The sequence below is a fragment of the Diadema antillarum genome, unplaced genomic scaffold (assembly GCF_040938485.1).
Source record: "Diadema antillarum isolate AM-2024a unplaced genomic scaffold, OU_Dant_1.0 seq00000980_RagTag, whole genome shotgun sequence".
In the NCBI taxonomy this organism is placed as follows: Eukaryota; Metazoa; Echinodermata; class Echinoidea; order Diadematoida; family Diadematidae; genus Diadema; species Diadema antillarum.
The window spans coordinates 943,155-967,239 of record NW_027271820.1 but is presented as its reverse complement, the minus strand read 5'-3'; the positions used below and the strand labels follow the sequence as shown (position 1 = coordinate 967,239).

Genomic DNA, 24,085 nt, shown 5'->3' with positions numbered 1-24,085 from the left:
GATTGGCAGTCCTTGAAACATAAGAGAAAAGATGAATAATAACAAGAATCCTTCACCTTGTGATGTCCTCCTTGAGCTGTGCTGGGTCGGGAGGATAAAACTTGACATTGAAGTAGAATGACCACGGGCCATCTGTGAGCAGAAGAGAGCAAAGACAAACAAGGATAAGATGTGATTAAGATAGTGACAGCTGGCTTTAAACATCATTAGGACTGCATTCATCGAGCAAAGCCATTCCCATACGTATCTAATACGGTCAATCAGTATCTGGCCTGAGACAAACTTTAACACTGCATCAAACACAGCCAGGTCAGGCACAGTAAAAGCCAGACTTTGGACACCTACTTTGAAAAAAATAAATAAATAAATGAAAATCACCTTTCCTTTTCCCTATCTACTCAGTAGATACAACATTATAGGTCATAAGTATATTGACTGGGTAGATCAATATAAAATACATCTTTGAAAAATGATACCATCAATTGAAAATTGAAAAAAAGAATAAAGCATAAATGCATACAAACATAGATTCATGAATGAACACACATACACTGTATATAATTTTTTTTTCCAATTTTTAAACATTAAAGTCACCCTGAAAAACCAATGAAATACTGTACAATATCATATTCCAACAAAATATACATGTGTTATCGCTGCTTGGGGTGAATATTGAGGCAAAACAGGCAAGTCTTCTTTGGAAAAAAATAAGTACCACCTTTACAGGTACATTACAGGGCAGTCAACATTTAACCATCAAAATCATGGAGATCAAAAGAGTAGTAACTCATTCATTCATTCATTCATTCATTCATTCATTCATTCACTCACTCATTCATTCATTCATTCATTTATTCTTTCATCCACTTTGACATCATAAAACATTGCAAACATAGAGATGTAACAATATGAACAAATATCAATTTGTCATTCACAAACATTTCTTAAATCATTGTGAAAATATTGAGAATTAACAAGTACAACTATATAACATTGCATTGATGTTCATAACTATTATTAAAGTCAATTACCCCCTATTCATCTACCAAAACTTTCTTGACCTTACTTTGTGCTGAGGTGTTTTACCAATAGGATGCTAAAAGCTGATAGATGCCTATAAACTGGCAGAAGGTATGGGAAATTATACTTGCGATATCAGTTTCAGTGAGCCGACTACTACAGCTGCCCTGGTATCAACCAGCCAATTGACTGCAAATAAATCTGCCAGATATAGAAAAGCCAGCCACAAACATATGATATGGAATGTGATGTATAAACATTTCCACCTGGGCTCTGTCTCTACTCCTCGGGTCTTCCATGATTCATGCATGGATGTCAAGTGAAAACGGGAGCGCATCTTTGCTTCCAAAAATATCGCCGACGCCCATACTCCTCTGGCTACACAGTCACAACACACAGCCAATGCACCAGTTACTTTCTAAATTGAAGTTGTGACCTTTTCCTGGCTTTGCTCTCTCTGCGAGATCCTGTATCGTCCTGGGCGACAGGAGTGTCAGGAATAGTCAGGAATGCTAAAAAATTAGATATTTCTGTCAAAAAGCATCTCATTCCCAAAGATTTCTCCTTCCAGAACATGTAAACAGATGCTGTAACTTGCTGTTCCTGTATATCTTGCTGGGAGGAATCTCGCATCATTTTTCATCTTGCTATACCACATACATGTACTCTCTAGCTATACTTCTGAAGAATCAATTATGTAGCTCGAGGCACACAACACCCTAATGGCCGCTGGTCCAGACTCAGATTGCTTGGATCTGGCTAGATGTGACAACAAAAGAGCACACAGTGAAGGGTCTTTAGTCCAGGAAAAGTGTGATGGAAGAGATGAGTGAATAGTCTTCATCACAGCAAGAAATATTTGGCATGTATCAATCTCTCTGGTAGATTTTAATTGCCTTTAATACTACTTAATACAGTGTTAGATTTAGAAGTCGTCATTTCACAATGTGATAATTACAAGGTCTTCTTTACCCAGGATAGCCTCTTCAGTGTTGACACTGTACTACCAGAGGGCCCTGCCGTTATTATTACTTAATACCCCAGCGTTGCCAGGTACCCATTTATACACATGGTCACGATGAGGATTGTGGTTAAAAACATCTTGTCCCCAAGATGTAAAGCAATGGGCTAGATTCAAACTCTGGTCCTCTGATAGGGAGTTAGTAGTCTTATATACAGTATGTCCCCCCCCCCCCCCCACCCCCGCAAAAAAAAAAAAAAATACAATCAAATTTTCACATTTCTAACACCCAAAATGATTAAATTGTCTACATGCTACTTCAGGGTCTTAGAATATAACATCTTAGCTCCATTTTGCAGAAAACCCCATGTAATTTGGTTACGCAGTCACAGAGAAATGTGGATTATTGTAAAGCATGTCATCATTCTAATTCTTCCAAGTTTAGCACTTGGATGCTCTTGTGTGTGAACACAATAGACAGAACTTGGAGGGAAGAGATTCTTTACATGCTCTACAAGATTCCTCATTTCTCTTTGACCACTGAAGCAAATTGAATGGGGTTTTCTGTATAAAGATGTGGGCAATGAGTTGAAGTTTCGTACCCTGAAATTGTATTTGGATTGATTCACTATTTTTAAAGTCATCATTACGGAGGGTCCCGTTGTAATCTTTTTGGGGACATACGGTATACATCTATTATGCCACAATGCCAACACAACACAGTCTTGGATGAAAATAACACAAATTTTTAATACAATTCCATTTTTGCAGTCATGTACCATAAGATTAACCTCCCGAAGATGAGTAGATTTATTCATTTTACAAATGCTGGAAAATATCTTTGTCAGTCTACAGTTTCTGTGGTTTGCTGACAGATAATTTTCTCCTTGTACTCTTTTAGACCTCCAAAAACTTGACGACTCATCTGTTGTAAATATTATCCACACTATCCATCACTACATGGGCCTACAAGTGAGTTTCTTCCATAATCCAATTGCTAGAAATACACCATGCACGGAGGTGACAAACACATCCGTCATTCACAAAGCACGCTGTCTTGACATTTTATACCAGTGAAGCTGTCAAGCTTTTTTCCCCACACAAACTTAATTTCATTAATACAGTGAGACATCTATCACCTGTCACAGCAAAGCTTAAGGCAAAATAGCTCGTTCGCTAACATCTTCTCTTCTCTCCGAATTATCTTCTTAGTTTCTGCTTTTCAATGCCTTGTTTCAAAAGACATGATGCTAATGAATATTATGCTAATATGTTTGCTTTTCGTAGCATGGATCAGGTTTGGGGAAGGGGGAAAGGATGGGATTTCCTGCCTTCGCTGATGACAAGCCTTCTTGGTGTGAACTTCATCAGCTATTTCCTCACAGGGCAAACATGGGTCAGGAACGACATCACACATGCTTCATGCTGACACGCTTAAAGGGACTACTCAGGCTTCTATATCACCTTACACTGATGAATATTGCATACGTACTGCGAGACTTGAATACAAAGTGCTATTCGACCTACTGGTAAATGTGTAAAGTGTCAAAAGCCACACATAGCTGCTGGCTATAAATACCCGATCTCCAAGCACAGTCTGCCAGGCATTCTGTACATGTATCTTCACTTGGCCTTTGTTTTGTTTTGATTTTTCACCACTAAAAACAGTTTTGGTATCTAGATATGCAGGAACATCTTGAAAAGATACAATTTGTACCATCAGATCCCAGCAAATCTACTCACTCACTTTGTTTGCCTGTGAATCTGTTTCATAGTCACTAGGCATAGTCATATTAACAGTAAAATACCACAGTGTATTTTGTGTGGCAATTTGTAATGCGATTCATTTAAATGCACCACAAAATACATCACAAAATACCATGGTATTCAGCTTGGGTATTCAAATAATAATTCAAATGATACAATCAAATAAAACAAGATACACAAGTGAGATTTGAGTGTGAATGATGTCAAGAAATACCAGCTCTCTGAGGATGTACAAATCGCAAAGAAACCTGGATTTGATGACTTACAAAATATCATGCCCTTAATTGTACTAGGTCATACCAATGCAGACCATTCCAAAGTACCCTGACAATACTCCAAACAGCTTTCCTTCCTTCCTCTGATTTAAACCAAAAAACAAAACAAAACAATCAAACTGATTAATCGTTCTTCCCCTCTATTCATCACTGGTCTGCACAGGGACTCCTGGTAAAACAAACACTGCTAAATATAATCTGCCCTCAACAAAAGGAAACTCCACATCAAAAAAAAAAAAAAAGAAAGAAAGAAAGAGAAAAAACAAAAAACTTAAAAGGTCTATTTTGGGGCAGGATATAATTTCTTACTAACTAGCAAAAATAACTGATGGGGCAGCATTGTTTGAAAACAGAATTTTGAAGGGATGTAGCAACATTAGAACTTTTTATATCTGTCTAGCCTTTGTCTCATACGCATTATTCAATATGTTTAAATGAGACTCCATTATGGGATCAGCATTAGACCACATGCATTGTACACCAGTTTACACAGGATTGGGTTGATTATAGATGAACAAACAATCTATGATGATATCCCACTATGGTGAAAACAATGGTCGTACTCATCCTCAAAGGTCGACATTCATCATCTGACAAACAATTCTTTATCTTCTCAGGAAAACTATTTGACGTCACATGACCGACATGGTTCCTTGACATTTGCTCCTGCGACAGTTGCTCCTACCCACAAACATAACCCTAACCATAATCCTAATCCTCATGTCAAATTAAATATTAAACTCTGAATCACAACCCTAACCCTAACCCAAAGTCCTTGGAGAAAATAAGACTGGAGCAATTGTTGCAGGAGCAAATGTCGTGTCATCGACTGACATACTCTGCTTCTTTTTAATAGACAAGTTGACTTAAAGAGGTCACCGAAGCCTGCATTGGCATGAATAATGCAACCACTCATGGCAATCATGAGAAATACATGTACTATGTACACAATATTCCACTTCCTGACGTCTTTCCTATCAAAAAGGAAATGTTTCAAATGTTTAGAAAGGGAAATATGTGCTGTTTTGTGACCAAATATAAAATGTAGTACCGCTGATGTGGATCAAAGTAACAAAACTGCATGTGCTGTATGAAGTGACAGCAAGACATGACAATTACCTCCTTATGAAATACTGAAATTGTCAAAAATTCTCAATACTTCTGATTTCATGTAACATTTCATTTGATAATTTCTTTCATTTCACTGAATGTCATTCAAAGCGACTCTTTCTTGGGTCAGAGTCTCCCAGACCCCACAAGTGTGGCTACACACAGCTCCAAGAAGCTGTGAATGAGAAGTGATGGGGTACTTGTCAGGTAGTGGTAGATGGATGAGGATAGATCAGAGGAAGGGAGGAGGGTCTGATGTATTCCGAATCCATCTCATAAGGGTGAAGAGGTCCCCTTCACACTCCCGACATCATCTCCACCATAATTAATGCACCTAAAAATGGGGTCAGGTATCTATAGGTATTGGCAGATGGAGGGCACACCAGCCTCTCAGGGAAATTACTTTTACTGAGGCATGAAAATCTCCATGGAGACCTTTGCACTTGACTTTCCTCCACAATCCAATCACCCTAAACTGGGTCAACTTGTACTTTAAAAAGTGATCGCAAGGTCACAGAAAACTAGCTGACATGTGCACACAGCCACATAACCAAGGTCAGAAGAATATCAAAAATGCATCATCACTTCATAATGGTACAACTTCACACTCCCATGACTGCCATAGACAATTACTACAAATTGAATATTCCTGCAGCTTGAATCGCTTCAGGCATTTACTGCAGTATTAACGATGTTCCTGTATGTTTTACAATTATCAAGCTATGAAAATAACATCTGTTTAATGGAGGTGTGTTCACACTTGAAATATCATCAGGTTGGGATCAAATGTGGGTTAAGGTCATTGCAAGCATAATGAACATCACAAGATGGACAATATCACGCAGGAATCCAAGGGATACACCCCTGATGCAGCTAAAATCCATGTCATGTTCATCCCACACCACTCAACCGTTCCTTTACTGCTAAGGGAGATATCTGGTCTATCTGGCTTGACCGTAACTAGGCTTTTCTTCTGAATCTACGTTACCATGGAAACTGATCATATTAAATCCCTAAACTCTTGATGTGCGCAAGAAAAGGAGTAAGTCTCAGTAGAGTAGTCAGATGTACAAAGCAATGAAACAAGAAATATAAAATTTAACTTCAAGTTGCAGTTACATTTTTTCTATACATAGTGCCTATGGTCTCCATAATGATACGAAAGAATCTTCAATTTTGAACATAATATAAAATCAGTAGCTTATCCATCAATAACTGTAATTTATAAACAATTGCTCCCAAATCTAGACCAACATAATGTCAATGATGTTTCTATTTTTCAAGCCACTTTAAAAAGGAAACTTACAAATATCTACTGTAAAACCAAAAATGTTTGCATGGATTTTAATTTCACAAATTTTGTGCGAGCCAAGATTTGCAAAATTGAAATGCATGCAAAAATTTTGTCTGCACTGTATCATTGAGTGCAAGTGGCAATTTGTGAAAATTTTATGCCGCGTAAAAGGTTGTCAGGCCCCAATTCATGAAAAATTCATACTGCAAACATTTCTCGCTTTGCAATACTTGATAGTACTACTGTATTGTATCAAAACAGCAGAGAAGGAAGGATGTACTGCAAATTTGTAGAGATCATGTCAATGTCCTGCATATCAAAAGACAAGAAGGGACTGTGGACTTGATGTCTTGAGGTACAGGTGTAGCTGTGGGAAAGAGATTCCTTTTCCCAGGACTCTGACTTACAGTCAAGGCGACCCTGTCTTTACTAGGCCTACCAGCTACATGGGGGTCATGTTGTTGAGGTCATACGAGGTCATGGGGTCAGCAAATAGCTGCAGGGGGTTGGAACTGGCAGAGAAAGAGTGGGAGGAGAAGCTGGCAAAGATGTATGGAGAGAGAGAGAAGTTTTCTTTTCTTCATCTTCTTCCTTTTATGTCAAGATAGGGACAAACAAGACAGTGACAGAGGGGAAAAAAGAAAGAAAAGAGAGAAAGAGGAGGAGAAAAAAGAGGCAGAGAGCAGATGCAGAGATGTTGAATTTCCCACGGCATCTAAGGCCAGTTTGTTCCTCTTGGAGCAGACTCTGGGCAGAAAGAGCAGCTTTTTCAGGACAGCCATTTCAGTCTGCTCATGCCTGACTAAAAGCACAGTAAAAAGCCCATGTCAAGATTCAATCTAAATATTTTGTCTACAGTAACTTGCCCTGGAACTTGTCCATCTGTAAAGTCAGTATGACAGCAAGAATACAATTGTTTGATGAAAGCTTTCAAGAATAACTAATCCCACTCAGTTAGCTCTTTACCAATCAACATGACAACAACAAACTTTCTGATTATAGTGAGACATGACAGCAAATCTCTCTTTGATATAAAACTAGTGTGCCACCTACATTTACAATGTACATTGGTTTGTACTATTGAGAACTTTGTTGGGTCCATGGACAAAGGTTTTTAGGTCACACGACATGTTAAACCTTGAACATTAATCCTAACTGATATTCATCATCTCAACATGTCTTTTCAATCCAGCCACATGACAGGATATCTTGTTTGAACTGGATTTTGAAATCGCAAGAGATTTAAAAATATATTGTCACATGTCCTTCACTTGATATCAAACACAAAACTTTCCAAATCCTGTCTACCCACTCCGTATTTCCAATGCCCTCCATCTCAGGATGTAGAGGGGGTGATAGTTAATCCCCCAAATTAGCCCACAAAACCTCAACTCAAACACAAACCTCTCCCACACACACACAAACAAAAGATCGTTTTTTCTCACAGTGACAAGAGCACAATGCACTACATCCATAAACAAGCATTGTGAGCGGGAGAGATGCTAAACATACTGTATCTCTAACATCTCACGGGGATTGTAGTCCTTGATGATACTTAACAAATATTTGCCACATTAGTCATCTGTGTGCATAAAAGAGTTTTATAAAACAAATATCACTAGCATCATGTCAAGATCTTGTCTCTCTGGCCAGCTCACTAGTCTGGGGACACTGATTAGAAAAAGTGCAGATGGAGCCTGTTTTTGCTCATCATAAACCTTCCCAGTGTGTCTCTGGTAAGACTGAAATCTACAATCTAGAATGCATGCAATATTTGTTTTGTGAAAATACCGTTCTTCTTAGTCATCAAAATCTTCCATGATAAGGATCAGAGAATGAGGGATGGCTATTGGAGTGGCACACATAAGAAAGGTATCATCTTACACACACTTGTACCTCGCAATAACAAGGCACAAATGCAATATATCAGACACTTTGAATGCACTCAACATTGGGCAGATTATAAAACAAATGTACAATGGAACATGCATCATTATTGTATAAAGTGAATCATTGACTGCCAATAAACTTCAAATAGAAATGTCTGCCTCTGTATGTTGCAGTGTATCATCCTACCAGCCATAGAAGCATACAGTTCTTGCTTTTAAAATGTACACTAATAAAGTATCATGGCCATGATTTCTGTAAAGAGAAAACCTACAAGTTGTACATTGTAGATGTACTTGATGGCTTTTACTAGAATTTACCTACACTTTTGTAGTATATAAATTCTGAGTGTGACTTTATTCTGTTTTACATGATATGCAATACATTCAGAGCTTATTGCTAATAGACAGTCAAATTGGGTCCACTGTATCAATGAGATTAGAGTATAAGCTGCACAACCGCACATTCAGTATACGTGAATAGACAGGCTATGTACGGAGGCGGCGACTTCAGGCATGCAGGGGCCAGTAATATATCATTCTATACTGTAGTGATTGCATCGAGTGATGTATTATTACACAGCATCAGACTTGCCAAAGATAGCACAAATGTTGTCTTTTGTGGAGTCTAGGAGTTTTGGAGCTGAAAATAGTTGTGATACATGTTATGAGTGGTGTATATGTCACATCGCCAACACAAAGACTGCCTGATAATACCCTTTAATGCGAAGAAGATAATAACTTAGTTTTGTCGGTTCTTCCCGTTCCCGTTCCCTTTCCCTTTCTCCCCCCCCCCCTTTGCTGTTTTCCTCTCTCTCTTTTACTCTTCCTCATCATAGATATTACAAAAAAAAAATGAAATTTTGTTTGTATTACTCCACTCCAGCTGTGCAAGAAAAGATCACAGTCTAGCGCAATCCCATTTTCCATTCAAGCAATATTGCAGCAGATGAAGCTGATATATTTGTGCTTGTAATGTTCGTACACATGTGTTTGTGTGTGTTGCGCTAGAGTGCATCTCCACCTGTGTAAGTAATTCCAAATGTGGACCATTCTTTGATCAGGAAGTCGTTAGTTAGAAACAAGTTGGCAATACAATACTGTAGATGGCTGATGTCCTTCAGCTTTTATCTTTTCCTGGCTTTGTTCATAGCTGTGCTATATTCTGGCCACCAGTGCCATCTCAACCATTCCACGCAAGTAGAAACTCTCTCAATCTGATGATACTCTTTCTCTATTTAGCTGCAAACACAAGAGTATGAGATCCCTCCAAAATATGTCACATTATGCCAAAAGGCATGCAATATTGGATAAAATATAGCATGAGTAAATATTATACTTTTTTATTCTGCAAAGACAGCACATCATCTTTGACCCCATTATGACCACACCAAATGAATGCCAATTGTCAAAGCAATATTTCAAAGTGGTGCCCAAGGTTCTACTTTACCGTAACCAATGAAATGGCTGTCAGTTATAAGCAACTTGATCTTAACCACACACAAACACACACACACACACACACACACACACACACACACACACACACACAAGCAAGCAAACGAACATAATGGGTTATACAAGATCAGGAAATGAATAACAATCATTTCATAACTCCTAATATATTCTATGACTTTGACAGGCTAAACCATTATACTCTTCCCTATAAATGATCACTCACACACCTACAAGAAATTTCTCTGAACAGAGGCAGTGTTGGTCTTTCTTCTCTGCACTTTTCATCTACACACAGAAATGGCTCAAGGGTAAAACTAGAGCAAGCCTAATTCCAACTGGAATTCAATGCTTGAGGCGGAGCCATTAGTGCAGAGGAATACGAGAACAGCCAAGAATACTTTTGTATTCTCCCCTTGCGCAGCGGAATAGAAATAAATGAATACAAATCATGTATGACCTTGGGTGCGTTCCATGCATTAAACAGCTAGAGATGAGATTTGAAAGGATATGACAGGCCCGACATCTTCTATCAATCTAGTTTCAAAATCTAGACAAAAGCTAAAAGCAGCAGATATCTAAACATTGGGGCATGCCTGTAGCAGAAAGACATTTGTCATTAAACTTCAAAGTCAGCCTGCACTATCCCATAGGTCTGAAGTCTAAACCTGTACCCCATCGGTGCCCTTGGTAGGCCATGAGGGCAGAAAGAGAAGTACTCAGAGGACCCTTCACTTTGCTTTCCCACTGCACTTTGCATGTTATAACCCAGGCAGAGGATGCTAGGTCAGTATACAGGAGATATTTGCTTTTTTCCCCGACACTCAAGGCAGACAAGTCATTAGTGCAATCACCAGATGCCTACTGGGTCTTGATTGCCATGTACACATGCAGAACATGTTCACTTGTGACATGGCTTCAGACATCAAATTTTACCTACTGCTGACCACATGAAATAGCGGTTCATAAAAGTGACGACTGTAAAATGAGAAATGTTCGCGTGCATTTTAATTTCGCGAATTTCGCGAGCAGCAAGATTCGCGAAATTAAAATGCACGCGAAATTTCTTATCTACACTATATGCACTGAACGCAAGAGGCAATTCGCGAAAATTTCTTGCCGCCGTCGGCTCCAATTCGCGAAAATTTCGTGCCGCGAATATATCATGTTTTACAGTATTACAATGGAACTGCCTTAAGTGACAACACAAAAGTCCATTTCTAGGCATATTGCAAGCTATTCTGGCTTTACAAAGTAAGTGACAGTACATGACTCCAGCTGTCACTCTGCTATGCCTTACCAATGTGGAGCAGTGTAAAAGCACGATATTGCACTCACACAATGCCTCACGAGGGAGCCCTACATCTCACATGTCATCATGCTGTACTGGGATTAGAAATATTCGGCCATATTTGTCAAGCACTCCATAAGTGTAACACTTGAAGCATTTTTTGCGTGTTCCTTAAATTTGGATGGTCTGAGAGAGCTGTTAGTCTGGTTTCCATGGTGTGAATGCTACCCTGACTGTTTTAGAGTCTATTCCTCTAAAATCAACAGTCACAATTTTAGATTACATCCTCACAGTATGTCCAAACTATAACTGGTTTTATAAAATCCAATAATCTTTTGTTCCAATCTACTCGTCCCATTCTTCCTCTTTTTTTTTTCTTTTTTCTTTTTTCTTTTTTTTTTTTTTTTTTTGGGGGGGGGGGGTCAGATTCGAAGGAAATTTAAACAAAATAACAAGGGTACATGTATGTCATGTTTGATTTTTTTCCCCTCACAATGCAACAATAACCTGTGATGTTAAACAGCATTTATTTGCACAAAACAAAAGAAAAAAATCTGAAGTATTTGCCAAAACAATGCACATGCACGACTGGCTTTCTGCAAAGGAACTGCGGATGTTACATAAATAGCCTGGCCAGTCCAATTTACATTTCATGTGTGGCCACAAGGAGTAATCCAAATAGTACAAGTCACATGACAAACAAATCTTGAGTTTCTACAGCGAGGTTCTCCACTGGCTAATGCTAAAATAAATTTCAAGTAAAGTTAGAAAAATTGTGTTATTTTGATTTATCATTACAAGATTTCTGGTTTCACAATTCTTTGCTGCACATGGTCCTTTCGACTTGTGTTAAGCCCATGCAACACCTTGAAATCTGTACAAGGTGATTTGTTTACAGACTTTACTTCCAATTTTTATGCCACAGAAATTTTCTCACCAGATCCAGCTGGTAATATTAACAGAAATGATATGACAGAATGAATATCAGTATCTGTATATTGACCTATGTATATCATTTAGGTTTTGATGGTTCAATACCGGTACAGAAAATACAGTGACGCGATGGACTATTAAAGTATTTATGATGAGCGATAAAATTTTTGGTCAATCTGCCTCTTGAAAAGACTATAAAGAATAAACCTTTGTTTGCAATGTACATATCTTTCTTTCTTTTTTATGGAAAATTACAGGTATTCTCAAGCCATTAAGAGAGATGTGAAGTTTTTTTGCTGGCACCCTTTCCCTTCCCTCCACTCAGAAAAAATAATAATAATACAGAGAATTTGATGATAACGTACTGTAAATGCAATATATCCAGCAAGTAAAATTTTTCAGGGTTTGGGTCTTTATGACAATATCGCGAGTGGTTCAATTCATGATCGTGGAATATAGTAATGTAGGCTCCTACAGAGAAATGTATGTCTGCATCATGTATTATATCTGAATCAGAGTTGATACTCTTGTGTGTTGTTACGCAAATGGCACTTGACTTGGGAAATTTGTGAAAAATAAAAACCCCGCGAAACATATGGCAGGTACAATGACTTGTACAGCAGATTCATTCCTCTTTGATAGGAAACTATGCCTTCACGCTCATGAGCTACCATCAAACTCAATTCTCGACTCTGTTTGGCAGTGGACCAATGACAGCATTGAATATCTTGTCAAAACCAGAGCCATGACTACAAGTGGGCCGTGTCACTCATGAGCCAAAGTCACAAGGTATGGATGCCAAGACAAGCATGTAATGGAACACTAGAATAGGAACACCCCACTGTGAACTGAATTACTTCCTGCCAAGAGCAATTGTATTAAATTTGGGATGGGCTGCAATTTTCTAGCCACAGTCTAGATATGAGTGTGAATGTGTCCACCATGATGAGGTCATACAATATGAAAACATGAGTCAAGGCAATGTAACTTGTATAGGATCTGTGTATGCCTCATTCAAAAAAAAAAAAAAAGGATATGGAAATTCAGTGCATTAATGACATAAAAATACTAATATTCGAACAGGACTTTGTTTTTGTTCGCTGTAATAATATTGTATGTATTAAAGCATTCATGCTTCAACCGTTTCTAAGTCCCAATTGTTTTTACCTATTAAAAAGCTTTAACACAATTACTACCATACACTGTCAATCATATCCCATTTCAAATATAATGTTTAATTTTCTTTCAATTATCTCTACGGACAACCTGCTTATCATGGGTCGCACATGTACAATGTATCAGTACAATCACCCCCATATGCAGCCTGTCTATCTCATCTTACCCTACATTACTTCAATTTCACAATAGATTGGACTACACAACAGATTTTAATAACCTTACCATGTCATTGGTGGACACTGCAGCCTTGAATTTATTTGCATGTCTAATTGAGCACCTCCCAGCTCCACATATAGCCCAGCCTGAGCTGGCCGGCCAGTCAGCCAGGCATGGCCACAAGGCAATTATCGTCGATGACAATTGAATTAAAACCAGCTCAATCTATGTGGGTGTGCACTTTTGTCTATATGTGAATTACTGAAGGTCCTAGTGCTAACATCTGTACACAGCACTGCTACTGATACGTGACATGTTTTCTACTCTAATGGTCAACACATGATGAGAAGCCTGTATTATAGGCAGAGTTCATTGTAACATTAATGTGACAATAATTGCACATAGAATGTTCCCTAAAAAGACTACTAAAGACCCAGCTGAATCTCTTCAGAGCAATCTAAGTTTAGCACAACTAACAACGATTGCACCCATTTAAATAGACCTGTTTCAGTTTGGGTGCTGTTTTTAAATTCATGTTTATTTCAGCCAAAACTGGGGGCTTCAGTATGCCTAAGCAATAGTTGACTTTATGTACCAACATACAGACTGCTGTAGCAATGCACCTGACCCATTGCATCTAAACCCATTGAATCATCTTTTCTTTTTATTTGGAAGCTTTGTCGTGCAGAGCATGGAATCAAACGACAAACATCATGTCACAGCTTGTCCCATCAGTCTACATCAACCTTGCCATGGGCGTCAGAAATAGAAACATCAATGAATTAGATTACACTAGCATGGTCGTCATCACCCTCAGCCCGTGACCTCAGACTTCAAGAGGTAAGGTCACAGTCAAGTCCAGCATCAACATCTTAATGATAGGCTCTTTGCCAGCAGTTAACTAGCAATTCTCAATCATCTCCATCTTCCCTCCATGGAGAAAACACACACATCCCCATTGCATCCAATTCCTCTGCTAAAAAGCAAATTGCTACAAACATCTGGCACAGCACTACATGCACTTTGCAGTTGAAGAGAATGTCTCTTCTATGCCTAATTGCCTAATGGATGCCTAACATGGGCCTTCCATCTTCGTCGATGGCATACACCCATCAGGCTGAGTGAGTGGGGCGAACCATCCGTGACTATGCGTGCACTTCACCGACTCCTGGTAAGTACTAGAAAAACATCTTCCCCCTGTTTCTATCCTTTTATGGTAGAAACGAAGTGAAGTCTACTGTCTTGAACATAGAAACAGAGGGATGTGTGACCAGATCCCTGTAACCCCTGCTGCCCAATGATTAATGGTGGACTCGATGGTTACATGTCTTAGGGAAGGGATATTTATTCTCACTAGCGTTCTACCGCGGGATCCCGCAAATTTGCGGTAGGACGATTTGCCGAACGCGTAATACGCGCTGGATGTTTTTTTCCTCGCGCAGCGGCAGGGGAAAAAAATCGTGCGGAGGAACGCGGTAGGACGCCGATCGTCCTGCCGCGGTAGGACGGGCGTGATTCATTCTTCGTGTGCACGCAACTACGGGCAGATACTGAAGTGGTGCACGCACATCCTTTCCCCGTCGATCGGATCTGTGGAACAACCTTTGTAACGTTTGATGCATACGTACGATACACTCGTACACTGGCGCTGAAAATCTAGTTACATGTATCATGTTGTAGTGTATATTTGGGCGGCTCGTGTGTTTCACGCGGGGTTAGTAACGGTGCGTTTCAATTCTTGAGTTCTCACGAACGTATTAATAAACATACACTTTCTTTCGATCTCAACATCAGCAAAACTGCGTTTGACTTGTTTGCACTTTATGAATTCTTTGAGCTCTGTCTACGTCACAGCACGATCATGACAAAGTTTTATCAAATTCTTTCGAAATCATGCTCAGCAAAACTGCGTGTGATTTGTCTACAAATATACAATCTAGCAAATTATTTGGGCTCTCTCCAGAACGATCATGACATTTTTTAATCCAATTTTATCTTCTTTTTTTTTATTCGATCTCACTTTCAGGAAAATTGCGAGTAATTTCTTATTTCTTTGAGTTTGTACAGTACGATCATGCCATGTGAAGTAAACTTAAATCTATATCACACACTTTCTCATACTAGTAGTAAAGTTGGGCAAGCGTTTTGGAACTAGGAAAAAAATGCTTGACCGAATCGGGCAAGCAAATTATTTTGAAGTCATCCTTTTCCCCCACATTTTCCCTGAGCTCCAATATCAATAAACCCATAAAAATCGAGCATACGGAAGCCCTAAACTAACGACTGTCTAGCGCTGCCACGCAGTTTCAACAACTTTCTAACACTTACTTTTCGATGAAACACGAACACTCGAGAGATCGCTATGATCGGAAGTACGAGTTGGAATGTACTTGAATATTCCATTGCAATTTGTGTGTGAACGATATTCCGCAGTGACAAAGCCCAATATTTTGGCAGTAAAAGTAGCCACAGCAGAGGAAACTGCCGTTTTCATTCTGCTCGCCGTAAGCTGTTTGCAGGTGAGTATAGGTGACCCCCTCGTAAACAGCCATACAGTATTCCTGTTTGTGCACCACGTGTCTGTAGAGCACGCAGTGAGGAATTCGGAGAAACAAAACAGAACGCAGTCACGTAGACAAAGTTGTGAACACCAACTTGACCAAGAAGGAAAACATGAAAAATCCCACGATGGCAAGGTGCCAAACTTTGGGAAGGGTGGGGCGGGTAGAATAGAGAGCATTCAACAAAGGAAACCGCGCGCACTGGTGCATTCCTGGAGGTTATAAACAGTCTGGAGCCTGGGGGACCCGGGATGGACAGGTAAGGAAAGCAAGTCGAAGACCGAGGGCGAAGACCAAGGATGTCAAACATTACGATTCGTTATCACAGGTTATTTTTTCTCTTTCCTCTCATTTCTTATCTGTATGATCTTTCATTTATCGGTAAAAAGAAAAACAGTAATTGATGTCAGGATTCAAATAACTTGTTTTTTGTGTGCCTTATTTTCTTTTCTACTAAATTATATCTTACCTGAATTATCACCACTGATGGGGAAAAACAAAAGTAACTGTTCGTTTCTCACAGTTCACAATCCGATGTGTTTGTTTTGTTTTTGTTTTTGTTTTGTTTTATATAAAGAAAAAAAAATGAAAGAGAGAAGAAGTTTCGGTTTTCCAAAGGTTCACTTTACCAAATATGAAAAAAGAAGAAGAAAAGTTTAGTAATTTTGAAGGTTTGTTGATTCGAAAGCGAAACACAATGTGTACTGTAATTCTGAAGATTCCGCAATCCCGAAACTAATAGGCCCTAAAAAAAGTTTCGTACCACGCAGACCTATACATGAGAGTTCGTTTTAAGATTAACAAACTTTTTCTCAGATTTACAAACCCTGGGTATATTCGTATTAACGAACCCTTACATTTTCTTTAACAAACATCTGGAGATTTTGCGTGTTTCAGACGCGAAATAACGGGGTCATCACGAGACCGACACCCACGACTCATACAGCCCACGATGACATTGAAAACAGGTCCATGAGTCATACAGGTCACGAGTCATAGAGCCCACGAGTTCGACGCTAAGCAAATGAAGTTCATGAGTTCGACACTCGGTAAAAACGGCTCACGAGTTCGACATAAATAAAAACAGCCCACGAGTTCGATGGATACAACACGGGATTTGTGTCGGTCTCGTAGGCCTTTTTTGCTTACGTTAAATGGGTTATTCAAATACCGCTTATTGATTGGCTAAACACAGTCACGTGATGGAGGCACATTGGTTAAGTTCGCCCATGGGCAGCCAGTGCCATTTTGTAGTGTTCTCCCATTACATGGGAAAACATTTTCACGTAAGAAATGACAAACGATACCAAACGATTGAACAATCATATTTTTCACGCAATCGATAGGATAAATTTGCCTATTCCGTACACAATGTGAAAATTAAAGCAGATGACCGATAATCGTAATGCGTACGAAAGTGTGAGAATTTGACTAACCCATATAGGCCTAATCTAACAGATGATGATTTTTGTTGTCGGGAACATGTACCAAACATTCCACCATCAGGGTTTGAAACACTATTTCAAGAGGCTGTAAGTTCCTCGACTTCGTCTCGGGACTTATAACCTCCCTCAATAGCATTTCACACCCTTCGGATGGAACATTCGGTATTTTCCCTCCCCCGCCAGTGGACATCATCTATGTCGAACTCAGGGCTGTATGACTCGTGAGGTGTATGACTCCTGGACTGTATATTATGTAAATATGACTCGTGGGTGTCGGTATCGTGACGTACATGCACCCAAAATAACGAAACATCAGAATTTCCTTTCAACGGAATAATGAATACCGTGCCTGAAAGAAATCAACCACTCTAAACCAAAAGATACTTATTTCTTACGATTATATCTCCACGTTTTCTATACCTCCTTGTAAGGTATCACTCACTGCTATTATACTCCTAAAAAAGTAAACTATGTCGAACCATGTAGTTAACTTATCTTGCCTGAAAGATTTTGTCTTTTCTTGATTATCCCTAATAACCAGAAGGTTCGATAATAAAAAAGAAATAAATATATAAAAAAATGAGAGGAAGAAAGGTTCGAAGGTTCGTTCATTTGATAACGAAAATTGATTCGGTATACTGCAAGATCGTTTATCAGAAAAAAGTTTCGTACGACGTGATTCATTCTCTGATGAACGAATCTTACATAATTTGTATTTCATTTCCAGAGAAACGAACCTTCGGAATAATGCCACAAGTCGGATAAACGAACCTTGTTGATTATTTTCAGATTGACAAACTTCTATAGTCGGCAGTGGGAATCTGCGCGTATCGGATTTGCAATAACGAACCATCGGCATAACGAACCTCCTCCTTCTTCTTCTTCTGTCGGAAAATGAACACCACGCCTAGAAATCATCGATAGTGTCGAATAAGAATGAAACTGATTTCTTACACCTCAAAGATTATTCTTTTTTCTGAACTTTCTCCCAATGCCCGAATAAAAAGAGTGGTTTTAGAGCGTGTTGCTCTGAAAGTGCTTTATTCCAAAGGTTCGTGAATCCGAAAATGATGAATGATACGGCCTATTAAATTCCCCGAAGGTTTGCCAATCCGAAATGAATGTTCGATTTTCTGATGGTTCGTTAGTTCATAACATATATAATATATATATATATATATATGACAATGTATATGTACTGTTCGTTATTCCGAAGGTTCGTTAATCCAAACATCAATTGTGGCGTTATTTCGAAGGTTCGGTAATCCAAAAATGAAATAGGGTTCGTTATTCCGAAGGTCCGTTGATCCGAAAATGAAATAGGGTCCGTAACGAACCTTCGGAATAATGAGCTTTTATTTCATTTTCGGATTAACGAACCTTCGGAATAACGAACCTTATTTCATATTCGGATTAATGAACCTTCGGAAGACTGAACCTTTGGAATAACGAATCTTCGGAACAACGAATCTTCGGACTAAAGAACCTTCGGAATAACGAATTGTAACCATTATGTTGAAAAAATGGTGTTATGTTGAGGCGCATGTCAACACAATGTTACAAATACAAGAACACACGATTCACAAACTGGAATACACGGTAATCTCAATTTGTGGAATTGATGAATTATATATCTACTCCTGACATTATTGTGATAAAAGAAAAAAAATATCTGCTTATTTGAATCTCTCTAAAAAATCGAGTGAAAATATTCACTCTCAAAGGAGTGAATACAAAAAAAAGAGTGAATTTAGAGTGAATTTCGAGTGAATTTTGAGTGAAAATGTTCATTTTCACTCGTTTTAAGAGTGACCTCAGGGATCACTCCAAAATCTCTGAGTGATCCCTGAGGTCACTCCAATATGAGTGAAGATGAACATTTTCACTCAAAATTCACTCCAATTTCACACTAAATTCACTTTTTTTGTATTCACTCCTTTAAGAGTGAATATTTTCACTCGATTTTTTTTAGAGAGTACGTGTGTGGCGGAGATGGGTTAAGATGATAGGTGAGTGGTCGAGTCGCGACTTGATAGTGTTTTCATCAGCGTATACTCCATTATAAACAGTTAAAAAAAATGGAGATATGAAGGAATGAAAATTAAATGAAAACACGCACCTATACAGAATCACGCACATACCCGTTTAAAGCTGACAGACATGGTAGGCGTGGGTGCTGTTCGTTTTTCCGAAGGTTCGTTAATCCGAAACACACAAATTCCCTATAATACCTAGAGAATCCGAAAATGAATAAGGGTTCGTTAATCCGAACATTTGTGGCGGTATTACGAAGGTTCGTTATTTCGAAGGTTCGTTAATCCGAAAATGAAATAGGGTTCGTTGTTCTGAAGGTTCGTATATCCGAAAATGAAATTGGGTCCGTAGCGAACCTTCGGGATAACGAGCTTTGTTTCATTTTCTGATTAACGAACCTTATTTCATTTTCGGATTAATGAACCTTCGGAATAACAAACCTAATCACTTTTTCGTATCATCGAACCTTCGGAATAACGAACCTTCGGACTAAAGAACCTTCGGAATAACGGACCTTCGGAATAACGAACTACAATCGGTGGGCGTAAATTCACACACGAATACACGATACACCAAACGACGAACTGGAATATAATCGTAATCTGAATATGTGGAATTGATTTTATCATTATCATTTTCATTTTTTCCTCTTCCTCTCCCTTCTTACGAAACTGTGATGATGAAGAAAAAAAAATTTCTGCTTCTTGTATATAGGTTACTTCATATTACACTTGTGTGCGAAGGTATAAGGTGAGGGGTACCGAGTGGTCAAGTGTCGGGGTCATCCAACGAGACATTGGACATTGGAGTAGTGCATACAGATGAGGCTTATAAATATGTCTTACGGTATTTTTTGAAAAAGTGGACCTTCCAGACTTTTATTTTATATTTATTTATTTATTTATTTTTGGGGGGTGGCGTATAATGTATACGCATGCACCCTACTTCACCTACAGGATACCCCACCCCCGCTACGGGCCTGCTGATCCTGATCATCCTCTTTGAAATAATGGGCTGCGTGTTCCCCTTGTCGGGTATCAGCCCCTTCTCATCATCATTTATAACGATGACCCCACCCCCCCCCCCCCCCCCCCCCCCCGTCTTCGCCGCAGGTTTTTCACAGCTGTATAAGTTTATTTTAATTCGATTAAAGGAGTGGTATAATTGGGTGATTTTTTTTCATAGCAAGATACTCACAAACAACCTTCATGAAAAATTGAAGAACAGGAATTGAATATTCTTGAGGAAAATCTGTTTTGAAATGGCTGATATAAAAACAGTGTAAATAAACGATCGTCAAAGTGGGTCTAACTTTTATTGAACTGCTTTATTCCACCTCCCTGATTATCTCAGCCATTTAAAGGGGATGGCTAGCAGTGGGAATCAGTGGGAATGCTGGAGGATGATTGTTCCAATCCTTGTGGGATTCATTTAAGAGTACATTATATATCTATTCTTGTGTGAAAATTATTTGCTTCAGAATGGTCTCATATTCAAGTAATGTGCAGTTTAATGTTTCCAGGTAAGCGTCCCTGGTCAGTGACGGGGCATTAATCTGCACATTACTTGAATATGAGACCGTTCTAAAGCAAATGATTTTCACACAACAGTAGATATATAATGTACTCTTAAATAAATCCCACAAGGATTGGAACAATCATCCCTCAGCATTCCCACTGATTCCCACTGATCGGTTACTAGCCATCCCCTTTAAAAACCAATTTTCATAAATAAACTTTGAATTCCTCATATAGAATTATGTGTTCTCTCATAATTCATTAGAGATGTCTCATCTAAAAGAAAAAAAATCTAGTCCCATCTCAAACAAAACTGTACCATCCCTTTATCGAACCTTTCCCTGTGGAATAATGAACTGTCGGAAAACTCCACAAAGAGTCCGGATAGAATTCCGCAAAATACTAGTACGTGGTGGCCATATTTTACTCTTTCTTTACAGACCGATCTGCAATTCCAAATGGTAAATAAAATGCCAGTCCCGTCCAGTCAAAATGGGATGATGTTCGTTATTCCGAAGGTTCGTAATTCAAAACAAATTTTCATCAAATACAACTTTGAATTCCTCACAGAATTATGTGCTCGTAAGCAGAAATTAGTAGAGACATACTCAGCAACTCCAAAATTCGTATTTTGCCCTAGGAATAAAGATTCCTATGTTCAGCATTCATTGATTGCTTTATGTTATACCAAGGACGCAATATCTGATGTTATATAAAGACGCAATATCTGATCTCCAAAAGCTTCGGAAGGGGGGGGGGGGGTGCGGAAACTCCAACTGCCTTTCAGGGGAGGGGGATACTTTGATCTTCTCAAGCGAGCATTTGTGAGAGCGAATGCAAAACTTTGTTGGGTATTTTTAATTATCGTTTACTATAAAACATAGACATGCGTTGTTTTCAAGCTTTAACTTTAAACATCACCATTTCCGAAGTATATTATTCCAGTTTCTTTTCCCCTAACTATAATCTGAAAGTCTGCCACATGCATGATCGCTAAACGCCACGCTTTGCGTGGATGTGCCGAAGTACGAAACGGTTACAGCTCGTTATTCCGAAGGTTCGTTGTTCCGAATTTCATTTTCGGATAAACGAATCTTCGGAATAACGAACCTTCGGAATAACGCCACAAATGTTCGGATTAACGAACCCTTTTTCATTTTCGGATTAATGAGCTTCTAGGTATAGGGAATTTGCGTGTTTCGGATTAACGAACCTTCGGAATAACGAACAGCACCCGTACGAAACACGTGGTTTCACTCAATTCAAAGGAATGAGGTTATTGCAAGTTCGATGGATCGAATGCCCCTCATGACTTAGTTGAAGAAATCAAGAAGCCTTTTACGAGCAAAGAAATAAAAATGAGAATGAAGAAAAGAAAAACCCTGAACGAAAGTTGCTAGCCAAAATATCTAAGTAAAATTTAGTGGAAATTACAGTATATATATATATATATATATATAATATATGTTTTTTTTTTCACAGGTGAAGTTCCTTCGATACATATACGCATACTAGTAATATTTCTGTAATTCCATTTTTGATTGAGTTGATTAATCAATCCCTTTTATAGTTCAGTAAGCATTAAAAATACTGGTATTCAAGTATATACAATCGACTGTTCGATGTTGTCTAGTATGGGTCAAAAGAAAGGCTATACACAATCATGATGTGTTGCTTAGATTTGCCAATTATAAGCTGATCGTTGTTCGATCGATATTTCCAGGCTATGTAATACAGTACGCTGTTTATTACCAGAAGTGCGCGCATTCTTTCGTCTAGCACCTGGAGTCTGGCAACTGTTTTTGTGGAAATGCCCACAAGTGTGTGTGTGTGTGTGTGTGTGTGTGTGTGTGTGTGTGTGTGTGTTTGGGGGGGGGGGGGTCAAGTTTCTTCTATCCGAAGAGACTGCATACGCACAATCAGCTCTTCGCTTTTATTTTACTGTCGTCAATTTTTTTCCCCTTATTCTTTGCTGGTAATAGCATTCGTAATTTAACCGAAAATAAAAGGTTAAACACTCAAACGGTTGGTTATTCGGCAATTCCATCCAAGTTGTAGTTTGTTTATCGTAAAGAGCAATACATGTACATGTACTAGTATTTGACAATTACAACAGTGAAAGAAATGATCAAATTTGAGCCTGAAATTTGATCCTAATGGCGATGTCGAAGAGAGGGAAACGTGGCAGATGGAAGGATTTTTTTTTATCATTGAATTTTAAGAAAATTACAGATCACCAGTATATTTCATTTCGTCAAATTTATATCGTGTTTTTGTGTTTATGTCAGTGCGTGTATGTGGGCATACGTTTACTTGCGTGTTTTAATTCAACTCTCATCGTGTAATATCCCATAATTATAATTACAGCAATCTGTGCATCCCGAGAAATAATGATAATGAATAACATTTATATAGCGCTTAATACTGATGTTTCTAAGCGCATTGATCCGGAAAAAAAAAAAAGAAGTATGACATTAAAATAAAATACAGCATTATGTAAATATACAAATTATGATATAACATACAACAGCAAAACAACATAATTAAAGTTGAGTAAACAGATAAGTTTTCAACGATGACTTGAACTTATCTACGTTATCAGCATTACGAATATGGAGAGGAAGTTTATTCCAGAGAGACGGGGAAATAACAGAAAAAGCCCTATCACCATAGCGGGTGCAGGTGCGGGGACCATGTGATAGTTGGAGAGTGGAGGAAGAACGAAGAGAACGGGTTGAAGTGGAGGAGCGGAAAGAAATTAAGTCTTTGAGGTAAGATGGAGCAAGATTATTACATATCTTGTAAACGATAAGGAGGATTTTGAAGGTGATACGTTGATGTATGGGGAGCCAGTGGAGGGATTGGAGAACAGGAGTAATGTGGTCAGATCTTTTTGTAAGGGTTACAAGCCTAGCAGCTGTGTTTTGAATTCTTTGAAGTGGTGCAATACTAGAAGCAGGGAGACCAACAAGAAGGGAATTGCAGTAGTCAAGGTGGGAAGAAACAAATGCGTGGATGAGACGTTCAGTGGAAGACTGATCCAATAACTTACGGATTTTACCAATTTTACAGATACCCCAAGCAGCAGAACGACATGAGTTCTTAATGTGTTGTTGAAAATTCAGGTGCTTATCTACAATAACTCCGAGATCTCTGACGGACTGAGAGGTGGGTATAGTACTGTCTTCGAGGGAAAATTCT

At 38.7% G+C, this 24,085-nt stretch overlaps 1 protein-coding gene across 9 annotated transcripts in view; it reads right to left on the bottom strand.

The window, feature by feature from the left end:
• LOC139742102 (protein 4.1-like) overlaps positions 1–24,085 on the bottom strand; it is a 162,421-nt gene that overhangs the window by 48,120 nt on the left and 90,216 nt on the right. For all 9 annotated transcript variants that reach the window (XM_071652664.1, XM_071652669.1, XM_071652666.1 and 6 more), the window contains one exon: positions 57–132. In XM_071652664.1, coding sequence (XP_071508765.1) covers positions 57–132 — 76 coding nt within the window. The remainder of the gene's footprint in view (positions 1–56; positions 133–24,085) is intronic.